Raw genomic sequence first — 11,713 nt, 5'->3', positions numbered from 1 at the left:
CCGAGCTGCTGGGTGGGGTCATAGCTTAGTGTGTATTTATACTAGGACTTGACTTCGAACTGCTGTAATAGAAGTTATTACTGCTTAGCAAGGCATCACAAGAGGTAACTAGTCGGGCTAGAAAGTTTGAGCCTTTTTAAGTCATTGTTGCCTATGTAGACTGGGTATTTGGTTTGCATTGTTAATCTCGCTGTTGGTCTTTTTTATTTGTTTTAGTATTAAACCTCCAGTTCCTCCTCCACATGCGTGTGCTGCTGGGGTCCTATTGGCTCCCAGAGGCGGTCGTACAGACGTCGAAACGTGGGCTGGCGAAGGACGAGGTACGTGCGATGGACACTGGAGAAGTATTCGGTGACAAAAGCGTCTGCGACTCTGCGCAAGGGGAGATACCCTTCAGCGTCTGACACTGGAAGAGTGAGAGACATAGTTTCCCCTGCTTGAGCTAACTACCCACGAAACCTTTGAGATTTACCATGTCTGGAACCATTATTCGGAGGAACATTAGTAACAAAGATGTTCCATTTAGGCGATAGAAGCTCAGCTGGAACCATTATTCAAGGAACATTGGTAACAAAGATGTCCATTGGACGATACAGCGGGTGTTCAATAGCTAGTGACTCAAAAACCTTCCAAGCGAGATGCAAAAGCCGTTGAAAGACGTCATGATTGCCCTCTCCCACGGAGTGACCCGCTTGCTTCTCCAGAAGCAGTTGCAGCAGATGACCGAAGGCAACTCTCCCAAGAGCGGTATCTCTACAAGGTCAGAAGCCTTGCCCATGACGCTTGGGGAACTCGTCATCTCCATTTCATATGCGCCGTTCCTCATCGACCTGCGGAAGATGGTGGTCGCCGCATAAGGCTGCCTCCAGCCACCACCAGCCCTGCAGTACGCATGATCTCCCTCGTCGCTGGTAGGCCGGCCTCCACTTGGGGGTCATCCCACCGTTGAAGGAAGGATTCGATTGCCTAGCAGAGAAAAAGAGTCATGACAACCAAGTGAAGAAGGTGGGGATGGCCGTGGCATTGAACGGATATCTGTGGTTACAGCCTAAGTGAAGTTTTTAGACGGCGATAACCAGCAGTTGCACAGGTGAAGTTTTGCGGTACTCAAGTCAACTTACAGTGGGCGTTACAGCACAAGCGTCTAGACGACGGCGCCGGAAAATCCGCCACCCAGCTCCGGGGCAGTTCCTCCCAGCAGCACTGTGGCACAGCGTGACGTAGCCAATCACGCGCCACCACACTTGTGGCAGATATTCCGACCACCCGACAGCCACCGAACAGCCAGTGCCATCATCGCATCAAGCTCCCTCCATCAATCCTCCCGCAAAACAACGCACCTCCCACCCGATCCAACCATGTCTCTGGCGTCAAGAGTCCTATCCAGCAGCAGCCGCGCGCTGGCTGCGCGAAGCTTCCACACCTCCGCCCGACGAATGGCCGACGCCGCGCCTCTCCCGGCCCGCAAGCCCATGGGAGCTTTCCGTGGAGGGTGAGTTCGGCGCCGCGACGGACCTGTAGATCGGATCGCTAACTATGGCCTCTTCCCCGTGGGCAGTCTCTTCGGCTTCCTCCTCGGCAGCTTCCTGTCCGGTGGCGCCGCCTACAGCTACCTCCTCAAGGAGTACAAGACCTCCAACGACCTGCTAACCGAGGATATCTACGTACGTACCAGAGAGTAAACCCAAGCTCTATCCCCCAGGGCCAATTTCTCCTCCGCTACTCCGTGTGTTCATAAAGCTAACTGCGCAATTGCAGACCCTCCAGGCCTCCGTTACCCGTCTGAGCAACTACGTCCAGAACCTCGAACAGAAGTCCCAGGGAAAGAAGTAATGGAATTCGGAGCTCAAGGAAATGTATAAAAGATCGGATAGGGCGGGCTCTCCTAAACTCCCAGGATAGTTGGGGTGGAACCAATAAGTGAGGGTTCCGTCGGTGCCCATCGTCCAATTGTACCATCGAGCCGTTGAGAACGCGGGGAGCCCATTTGTGTACGTATCTACCTACCTACCTATGCTACACTACGAATACGACTGTTTATCCCAATGCATTCTCGAGTCTGGTCTAGCGGATTACAATAAGGCGACATGTCACAGATTACATTTCACTGCGCATACCATTAACGGACGAGTAACAGTTGGAGAAAGTGTGCGTGATCATAAAAGAGTCCAATATTGCCACGGACGGAAACTATGAAACCTCATAGGTGCATTCCAATAAGCGCACCATTCAAACCCGCGCCCGTGAAATCAAACATGCCCTTTTTTGCGTGCTAATGTGACATCAAGTTTACAGCTCATCATGGCCCTCGGCGGCCTTCTCCTCCTCCTTCTTCTCACCGTCCTCGGTGGCGGCGGGAGCAGCCTCCTCAGTGCCAGCCTCCTTGGCGGAGACATCGGCCTTGTACTTGCCGTTCTCCTTGATGAAGGCAGCGAGGTCCTCGATGGTTCGGGAACCGCTGTAGGTAACGGGGGCATCCTTGCCACCGGCGGGGTAGAGCTTGATGGTGGGGAAGCCCTGGATCTCATCAGGGACATCGTTAAGGGTGGCGTCAACCTTGGCGATGACGACCTTGTCCTTGAAGTCGCTAGCGGCGAACTGCTCGGCAAGCTCGTCGTACTTGGGGGCGAGAGCCTTGCAGTGACCGCACCAGGGGGCGTAGAACTCAATCAGGACATCCTTCTCGTCATCGAGGACGACATCCTTGTAGTTCTTGGCGACGACGATAGTGACGGGGCCCTCCTGGGTCTCGGGGATCTCCTCGGACTTGACGCTGGGCTCAAGCTTGCCGGCAACAAAGTCATCGACGAAGGGAGCGATGTTGTCGAAGGTGATCTCCTTCTCCTGGTCGAAGGGGAACTTCTGGTTCTTGGCGATCTCCTGGATAGCGAAGGAGGGGAACTTGTCGGTCTTGAGGTTCAGGTTGCCGGCGTGAGCACCAAAGTTCTTGGCGTCGATGGTGGCAACGTTGAGCTTGCCCTTGTACTTCTCAGCAATGGGCTTAAGAGCGGCACCGAGTTCCTTGCGCTCCTCCTCGGTCTCAGCGAAGATGTAGGCAAGGGGAATGCCAGCGGCCATGTAGCCGGAGTAGGTCTCGGGGCCAACCTCGCCAACCAGGGGAGTAGCGGCGGCAGAGATGAAAGCGGAGAGCTCGGTCTCAGAGAACTCGGAGCCGGTGTAGACGGTCTTGCCCTCATCGAAGTTCTTGTAGACGATGACGGCGGGGGCCTTGACGCCCTCGGCCTCAGCGACCTCGGCATCGTTGACACCACCGAAGAGGTAGGTGTCGCGGAGACCGTCGGCGAGGGTGGTGAAGGTCTCGTTGGAGGTCTTGTCATCGGCGGCCAGGTAGGCAACGACGACGACCTTGTCGGCGGTCTTGAACTCCTCGAGGGTGTCCTTGGTGAGGATGGAAACGGCGGGCAGGGACTGCTTGATCATGTAGGAGGTGATGCTATGTGGCGATTAGCATACAGTGCATATTGACGGAAGTGCAATGGCAAACTTACCCAGGAGCCTTGCGCTGACCGCTGTAGGGAGTGACGTTGTCAAGGCCACGGAAGACCTTGAGGGTGGGGTAACCCTCAACGCCGTAGGACTTGCAGAGGTCAGCCTCCTCAGTGCAGTCGACCTTGGCGAGGCGGATGTTCTTCTCCTTGAGGGTGGTGGCAGCCTCCTCGTACTCGGGGGCGAGGGCCTTGCAGTGGCCGCACCAGGGAGCGAAGACTGTTGAGATCTCGGTCAGCAGGTGCGGGGAGATGGCTAGAAGAGATAGCCAAAGATGGACGGATAATAGACTTACACTCGGCGAGGACCAGGGGGTTCTCCTTGACGAAATCGTCAAAGGTGGCCTGGGTCAGCTGCTCGACGTCAGAGCCCTCAGCGGCAGAGGCGACGGCAGCAAGAGCTGCCATGAGGCCGCAGGCGATGCGCTTGTGATGCATGATGGGCTGTCAATTGGGAGTGGGTATCCTGCAAAGAGAAAAAAGACGTCTCGCTGGATAAGCAGGCAAGAGGACAGATGGGGGAGGAGGGAGAAAGTGGCAGCCGGAGATGTGGACGGGGGAGGTTTTGTACCTGAGGCTGGCGGGCCGTGGTGGAAGGCTGGAGGTTGCTCTGAGACGGCTGCAGCTGGTCAATTGAACAAGTGTCCCCTTCCCACGGCTGAATCATGATGGCGGGTGGAGGCAAACAGGCAAACAGTGGCCACCTCGACCCCTCCAGCAGCCGCCAGTGCTCCCCCAGCCGCTGGCCCCAGCGGGCACAGGGGCAGCTACGCCGCTACAGGAATCCGCCAGGGGGGGCGGCTACAGGGGCTCTCATAGGCCGAGGTGCCCTGCGCGTGCGCCACAGCCCCCCAAGCGCTCTTGGTTTGGGGCCCGGGATCGCCAAGTCCACCAGACCATCCATCAGTTGGCCCAGTCAATCAGTCCATGATCCCGCCATCCCGCTCGCTGCAAATCCATAATTCCATAAATCTGGCTCCAGCGTGTAGCAGCATCCGTGGAACTACTGCGTAGGAGGAGCATCCGCCCTGCATATCCTGCCGATTCCGCCCGCGCCCAGTGCCGGCGCAGCTGCTGCAGCTCCTTGCGCGCGCGCATGCGAGGGACTCTGTGAGGGGACCTCGTGCCATCAGCCTTCTCAATCGAGTGCCCCATTCCTCCCGGCCCTCCCATCCCACACACATGGGCTTCCTTCGCTCGTAAGACAGGCCGTCCCCTACCTGGGCAACTTGAGACACGGAAGTCAAAATCCTGATTACAAAGAGGCCACGTCGAAGGTTTTGGCCACCGTTGGTTGTCTGTGATAGCTCTAGAGCTTGGGTCCCCACCCACCCAGCCTCGTTGGAACTATCGACTCAGCAGGGCCTGGATGCGTTAGTTGTCAGATGGCCGCGCCTTTATTGACTGAGGCTTAGAAATCCGTGCAACAGAGATTGCTCGGCCATTTCCCCATGCCCGTATTATTCTTTTTTAAACTGAGGGAAACATATCCACACAAGAACACGTTTGCCACGGCGAGGACGCTCCAGAAGCGTCGTCATGATGCGCCCAGGCGACGTGTTTGCTTTGTCAATGTACCAGGTACCCCTACTGTACCCGGGCAGCTAACACGGGCATTCCAGCTCCGGCTCCCCCGATTTCTGCTCCAGGAAATATACGTGCGACTTCCTACCCGGGGCTTTATTTTTGGCCGCTCGTACAGATGCCGCTTTATGCAATAGAATAACAGATTTCGGGGCTGGCATGTACCTCGGTCTGATTGCATCATCCCTCCGCCTCGCCCGTTGACTGCCAACGCCCAGAGTACTCCGCTAAACAAGCTCGTCCCCTCCGATGGCCCCCACTTAACCGGCGGCGCTACAACCTCCGATGGCCCCAAAGCGGTCAGCAGTGGGAGAGATTCCTCCGATAACACCGTTGGCCTCAAGATGTTTGCCCCGGACCCTTACATCACAAGCAAACACTCCAGGGTGCACAAAATTATTTGGATATTTTACTATGACTTTCCTTTAGGCGCTTCTCGACATGTTTTTTGGTCAGGTCAAATAATAGAGGCATCTCCCTCCAAAAGCCGAGATCAAAAAACGGTTGATATTCCAGAGGAGTTCCTCAACCAGCCACTTGGTTCGTGTCACTTGTTACTATTTAAACATGTTTAAGCGTAGGACCCTTGGTTTCGATTCTCTATGGCGCGCTAGTCTATGAAACGCTCAAAATCATGCCCGGCTGACACTCACGACTGCGATCGGCCCTTGGGCTTTGGCGGAGCTCGGTGATACTGGTTGGCCCACTTCACCGGCACGCCCAGCTCATGCGCCACGCTGAGCACCCAGTTCGGCTCTCGCAAAAACTGCCTCGCCGCCTGGACGAGGTCCGCCGAGGGCTCTTGGTCCTCTTGCACGACCGACTTGGCGAACTCGCTCTCCGTGATGACGCCCACGGTGGCGATGAGCAGGTCCAATCCCTCGGCGCGCACGGCGTTGCGGATCTGGCGCGCCAGGTCTGTCTGGAACGTCTGCGTCACCTTGATCTTTTGCTGCTCGTTGTTGCCGCCGCTGCTGACATCGAGGACGTCGACGCCCAGTGCGGGGAGTAGCTTGGCCAGGCGGATGGTCTCGTTGATGTCCCATGAGGGCTCGCCGGTCCATTCTACCCATTCCGTACCGGAGACACGGAGCCACAAGGGCATCTCCTTGGGGATGACGGCCCGCACTGCCTGGATCGTCTCGGTCAGGAAGCGGGTTCGGTTCTCGAAGCTGCCACCGTACTGATCTGTCCTTTTCTGCAATGCTGTTAGAATACTTGGTTATTTGTTTGTGAATTTATGCGAAACTTACATTGGAAGTGGGTGATAGAAAGTTGGTTTGCAGGTAGCCGTGCGCGCCGTGAATCTCAATGACATCGAATCCAGCCTTGACAGCTCGGACGGCAGCATCTGCAAAGCTCTGAACCATGGCCTTGATCTCCTCCACGGTCAGTTCGTGGGGATTGGCATGATCCTCTGCAAATGGGATAGCACTGGGGCCAACGACGTCCTCCGGCCAGCCGCCAACACTCTCGGGAGCAAGGGTCTTGTTAACTGTGCCGCCGACCCAGGGCGGCAGGGTGCTGGCCTTGCGTCCCGCGTGGGCAAGCTGGATAGAAGCCTTTGAGTTCTGGCTGTGGATGAAGTCGGTGATGCGCTTCAGCGGCGCTATCTGGCCATCCTCCCAGAGACCCGAGTCGTTGGGGGAGATGCGGCCGCGGGGCTCGACAGCCGTGGCCTCGACGGTGACCAGGGCGGCCCCGTGGAGCGCGAATTGACCGAGGTGGACGAGGTGGAAATCGGACAGGTAGCCATCGCGAGCGCTATATGTGCACATGGGCGAGACCACGAAGCGGTTGTGAAGTTCGACGCCGCGGATGCGGAGGGGCTTGAAGAGAGTCGGAGCCGATGCGGGGTCCAGCGCCGACCCGGCCGCGGGCTCCTGCGCCGGAGTAAAGTACGGCACGCCGGGGGCGGCCTTGTTTTCAATGTCTGACAGGGTCATGACTGGGCTGTTTTGCTACGTGACGTGCAGAAAGTGTGAGATTTTGGTCTTCTCGAAACAGCTCGTTACCCAAGAGCGACTCAGCGAGCTTGTTCTTGGCGAGGAGAGGGGCTAAGAAGGAGGGGTTATGGTTTGTCAATGGTTCAACTCAGCAACACCAACCAAGTCAGAGCTGGAGAGAGGGGGATTAAGTAGCTCCTCGGCTTGCACGCAATCGATGGCTTTGAAATCGGGCTTAAGAAATGGATGGTCCAACACTGATTTCTCTCATGCTGCCCGCTTCAAAAGGCGCGTCGATCTCTCCTCTAACTCCATTCTACGGTATATCGTATGCGGTGTACAGATGGATTTATAAGCACAATGACGTGCGATCTAAAGAACTCCAACATGTAGCCAATACACGCCAGTTAAGAGCAGCGTTCGGTGGACCTTTTCCAGGGGCGTAGGGCGTAGTGAGGTGCCGTTCTAAGTGGTGTGGGGATTGTCGCCATCTCCGTTGCAAACCCGCCTATTAGTGCCAATTCTCAAGGTTCCCTTGGTGACTTCCCACCTCCTCGGCGCAATCATGTCCATTGATGAATAAGCTGCTGCGTGATGCTGAGCTGACAAACTGACGGTCCGCAGCATGATTAGCTGTAGACGCGGAGAGTTTTCGGGATTCAACAACAGCGCCAGAATCATGGGCCTTGATGGAAGACTTTTCAGTCCTACTTTTCATAGTTGCCTTGGTCTGGCTCTAAGTCGAGCTTGCAATAAAAGAGATGCGATTTCTCTGAGTTTCGTTGCCACATTTTGAGGTTGCTGGTTGTCGATAGCGCAGTAGTTCAAGGACAACATGAGAATGCCACCACTTCGCCCGTATCAGATGCGGCAAAGAGGATGGCCCGAATTAATACTTTCCATGTTACGCGAACACTGAGCAATTCATTGCTAACGTGCAAACCTTAAGTCACTTGGTAATAAGCATGATTTTCTCCGACTATCAAAAACGGGTGAAACTATTTCTCTCGACCGAGTCTCAACAGTGCCATCGAGAGGCTGTTTCCAAGATATCCAAGTCTTCACCATCATCTACCCTATTCACACACTTGCTCCTAATCTGAAACAATAGCCTTCGGACATCATTTCAACCGCCTCAATCCACATTTGCCTCAGGTTGGCAACTGAACTGTGAACACGGCCTGGCTACGCCTCAAATCCCAAACCCGTGCGATGGGTCTTTGGCTTTCGAGTGCTGTTCGAGAGATACTTCAGCGGAGGATGGAAGATCCACAGTGCTGAGAGTTGGCTGTGAGCTTCCCGAAGGGAAAACCTAGACATCACAGAGCAGGGTGATCGTATTAAATTCCCGAATATTTACCTAGGTCAGCGGGTGGGGATAAAATTAACACGCATCTAGCCCCAGAATGATCCATTAAGACTGCCAAAGAGCAATAAGCCCACCACAATGTAGCTTTGATCTCCAGCTCGCTGCTTCTTTCTTTCGGGTAGCCGTCATGTCCGTCAGGTCGAGCTTCGTAGCTAACTATAGCTCGAGTACCTCCCATCGCAGCACCGAATAACTGCCATGGAGATCATATGGAGACTTAAAATTCGGGCATAGTAACTACTACATAAATATGTTACCATTTCGCCACTATTTTGAGTAGTGCTCTGCCAAACTTCTGTTGCTAGTCAGATAGTTTATGTGGTGGAGTCAGGATTTGAGATAACTTCGATGGAGGATCTGATGACCAATGCCACCAACAATTCGATTCTCCACCACACAGCGGTTTCCGATCCTTTATTTTCCATCCTCTTGAAGCGGAGGGTACACAAGCTAGATTTAGCCGTAAAACCCTTTTCCTGACAGGTGCGTAAGGTGAGTACCATGTTCTATCGCATACTGATCGATCTGATCGTCAGGGATCGTATGCGGAGTAGCCATGGAGTTCTAGACTCATTAAGAGGACCAAATTAGTAGGGTTTCTCCACTATCGTACGTATCAATACGTGATTCTAGGGCATCCCTGCTAACATCCGACAACGATACAGGCAGAGCCTCATGCACGAGCTTTCCAATTGTTCCTCCCAGATAACTGGCCGAGCGTGTCTCTGCTGCTTCGCACGGGTATTCTAACACGGTCAATGGTGAGCAGCATAGACACGACCAAATTTGACTCAAACCCCAATCCACACAACCAAGTCGAGCCAATTCACGAGGTTAATGCACATACATTGGCCGGCACTATCGCCATGGCTTCTACAACCGACTGATTCCTAGCACAAAACGGGCCAGCGAACGCCGAGAGTTCCCCGAAACACTGATGTAGTGTATAGAGAGACTATGTCCAACCTCATAACCCTATTTGTGCTCTATTCAACACTCACTGCAACGGCAACATATCACACTGCGGAGAGCCATGGTACGTCTAGGGCATGTAAGACCAATAGTCTCATAGACTTCATGGTATGCAAAACTCGTGATTAATTATTGGAAGTCCAAGTCTGAGGTGAGAATGAAGGTCTCTCCACTATGGCACACTGCAGCGATATACCATCTCCATCAAACCGAGCAGTAGCCTGCCAACGGCATACAGATCCATTTTGTAGCATCCCCGAGTTGTACGGGTGAAACCACAGGGTCACGATATTTGCCTAAAGTCATTAGCCCGCCACCCTCGAATGCGCCACCACGTCCCCCACCCAGTCAATGACGGCCAGTGCCGCAATATAGACTCCGAAAACGTGGTGACCACGAGCAACGAAATACCCGAGCCAACCAACATCCACAGCCCTGTCGATCCCCCTCACATCGATGCGACCCCCAAAGTCTACAACTCAACGTCCAAAATAAGGACGGCCTGAGGCTCACGAGAGAAATGTGAACGTATCGAGCCACAGACAGCCACCACTAGGAGTGCAGAGTAGGGACGGAGGCATCATCCACTTCAACTCTCCCCAGTTAAGCTAGTATTAGCTGTTGAGCCTTGTTGAGGTGCTGACAGTCGAGCAAAGCCGAAATGGGCCACTGTTAGACAACATGGCTCCAGACGCTTAAAACCACCGCACACGTCCCGTCTGAATGATGTCACGAGATACAATCGGGGCTTTGATGATGACAAACAAGGAAAATTTATGGTGTGCTACAAGAGGACGAAGAGCGCTCCAACTGCGTAAGCGCAACTCAAAGTAGGTTCACAAAATTTCATGAGTCTTCCGGCTACCTAGCCTGCTCTTGATAGTTACAAGTCAAAACTCCGGATATCGTTCCCTCACTTGTATCGGTCTACATCTAGGCCAAATTTGGAGCCCGCAAATTCTATAACTCTGTCCATCTTTCCAAACCCTGCATCATCGGGCAGTTGGAATCTAAGAGTCGTGGCTGGACTTGAAGGTCCATCGGGAGTTCTCGGTTCCCGCGGCGAAGGGGACGCCGAGCTCGAACAGACGGAGGACCACGGAGGAGAAGTCCTGGAAGAAGGCGTCGTTGTCCTTGGCGTACTTCTGAACCCAAGGCTTGAACTTCTTGTCCTCAACAAGAGCCATGTCAGTGGGCAACATCATCAGGGTCTTGGTGGCCTTGTCCTCGTACTGTTGAAGGCAGTAGGTTAGCACATCGATGTCCTTTGTAATTGCCGTTCGGCATTCAGTGCCATCTTACCTGAGCAGGGCCGTTCCACTTCTTCCACTGCCACTTCTCCTCGACCAGGAGACGGTAGTAGTCGTTGGTCAGGACAGTGGGAGAGAAGGTCCAGGGGCCGTCGAAGCCAGATCGGTCGGTGTGGCAGCGGCCGAGAGCGTGAGCACCAGATAGGGCAACGATGTCCTGGTCGTTGAAGCCCATGCGGTAGAAGATGTCTCGAAGATGGCCGTGGGACTTGGTGGCGTCGGGGAGACGACCATCAGGAGTGCAGGCGGCGATATCGCCGTCAGCGCGGCCAGGTCGGTAGGGGATAGCGGGACCCTGCATTTCCTGGATGGCGCAGACACCGCCGAGGATCCAGAGATCGGAGTAGGTGATCCAAGGGAACTTGGCTGTGCGATTTAGTCAGCGTCGCGGAAACATTGAAGTTAACGATCAGGTAGGGAACCAACCCTTGACAGGCTCGAGGAACTTGCGCGCGGAGATCAGGCCGGCATTGGCACCGTGCTCAGACTCCGGGGCGAATCGCATGGTAGCACCGTTGCTACCACCAGTGCCAGTGACCTTGTCGTAGGTGCCGCTGGCGTGCCAGGCGAGACGGAGAAGGACGGGGCCAAAGCTACCGTCATCGTAGTCGTCGTTCTCCTCGAGGCGGGCGGCAATCTCATTGTAGACCTTCTGGTAGTCCTCCTTGGTGGGGTTGACGACCTTGGCAGAAGCAGCGGCGGGAGAGCCGTTGGCGTAGAAGTAGTAACCAGCACCACCGGCGACAGCAGCACCAGTCAGCCAGACCAGGAGGGAAGAGGACTTCTGGGCGGGCTCCGAGGAGTAGTAGCGGCGGCCGTTCTGGCGGAAAGCCTGGCGGGGAGCCACGGAGAAGGCGCTGCGGGTGGAGGCGCGAGTCGCCGCGCGGACGAACTGACGGGATGCGGAAGCCATCTGTGAAGGTGTCAGTGTGAGATTGGGGTTCTGCGGTGCTGGAGAAGGGTGAAGAGGGCCCGGGTATGTAATGTAAGAGGATGGTGAGGGGAGAGAGTGGCAATCGGCAGGAG

The 11,713-nt window shown here is 55.0% G+C and overlaps 3 protein-coding genes across 3 annotated transcripts; 1 reads left to right on the top strand and 2 right to left on the bottom strand.

Moving 5' to 3' along the window:
- Positions 1-1,229: 1,229 nt before the first annotated feature.
- BGZ61DRAFT_436935 (uncharacterized protein) lies at positions 1,230-2,129 on the top strand. Its single transcript, XM_046244051.1, has 3 exons — positions 1,230-1,492; positions 1,559-1,664; positions 1,759-2,129. The coding sequence occupies exons 1-3, from the start codon at positions 1,359-1,361 to the stop codon at positions 1,831-1,833; spliced, it is 315 nt and encodes a 104-aa protein (XP_046111529.1). The 5' UTR covers positions 1,230-1,358; the 3' UTR covers positions 1,834-2,129.
- BGZ61DRAFT_407274 (uncharacterized protein) lies at positions 2,130-7,319 on the bottom strand. Its single transcript, XM_046243175.1, has 7 exons — positions 6,344-7,319; positions 5,744-6,288; positions 5,085-5,428; positions 4,312-4,364; positions 3,803-3,950; positions 3,510-3,726; positions 2,130-3,454 (listed from the first exon to the last, which is right to left on the bottom strand). The coding sequence occupies exons 1-7, from the start codon at positions 7,034-7,036 to the stop codon at positions 2,290-2,292; spliced, it is 3,165 nt and encodes a 1,054-aa protein (XP_046111528.1). The 5' UTR covers positions 7,037-7,319; the 3' UTR covers positions 2,130-2,289.
- Positions 7,320-10,387: 3,068 nt separating this feature from the next.
- Positions 10,388-11,600, bottom strand: BGZ61DRAFT_339307 (cytochrome c peroxidase precursor; the record flags this gene model as incomplete). Its single annotated transcript, XM_046239217.1, has 3 exons — positions 10,388-10,609; positions 10,680-11,053; positions 11,114-11,600. 3 exons carry the CDS (start codon positions 11,598-11,600, stop codon positions 10,388-10,390), a joined length of 1,083 nt encoding a protein of 360 aa, XP_046111527.1.
- Between the last annotated feature and the right edge of the window lie 113 nt (positions 11,601-11,713).

Source organism: Ilyonectria robusta, assembly GCF_021365365.1.
Source record: "Ilyonectria robusta strain PMI_751 chromosome Unknown BGZ61scaffold_1, whole genome shotgun sequence".
NCBI lineage: Eukaryota > Fungi > Ascomycota > Sordariomycetes > Hypocreales > Nectriaceae > Ilyonectria > Ilyonectria robusta.
This window is presented reverse-complemented; position numbering and strand designations above follow the sequence as displayed.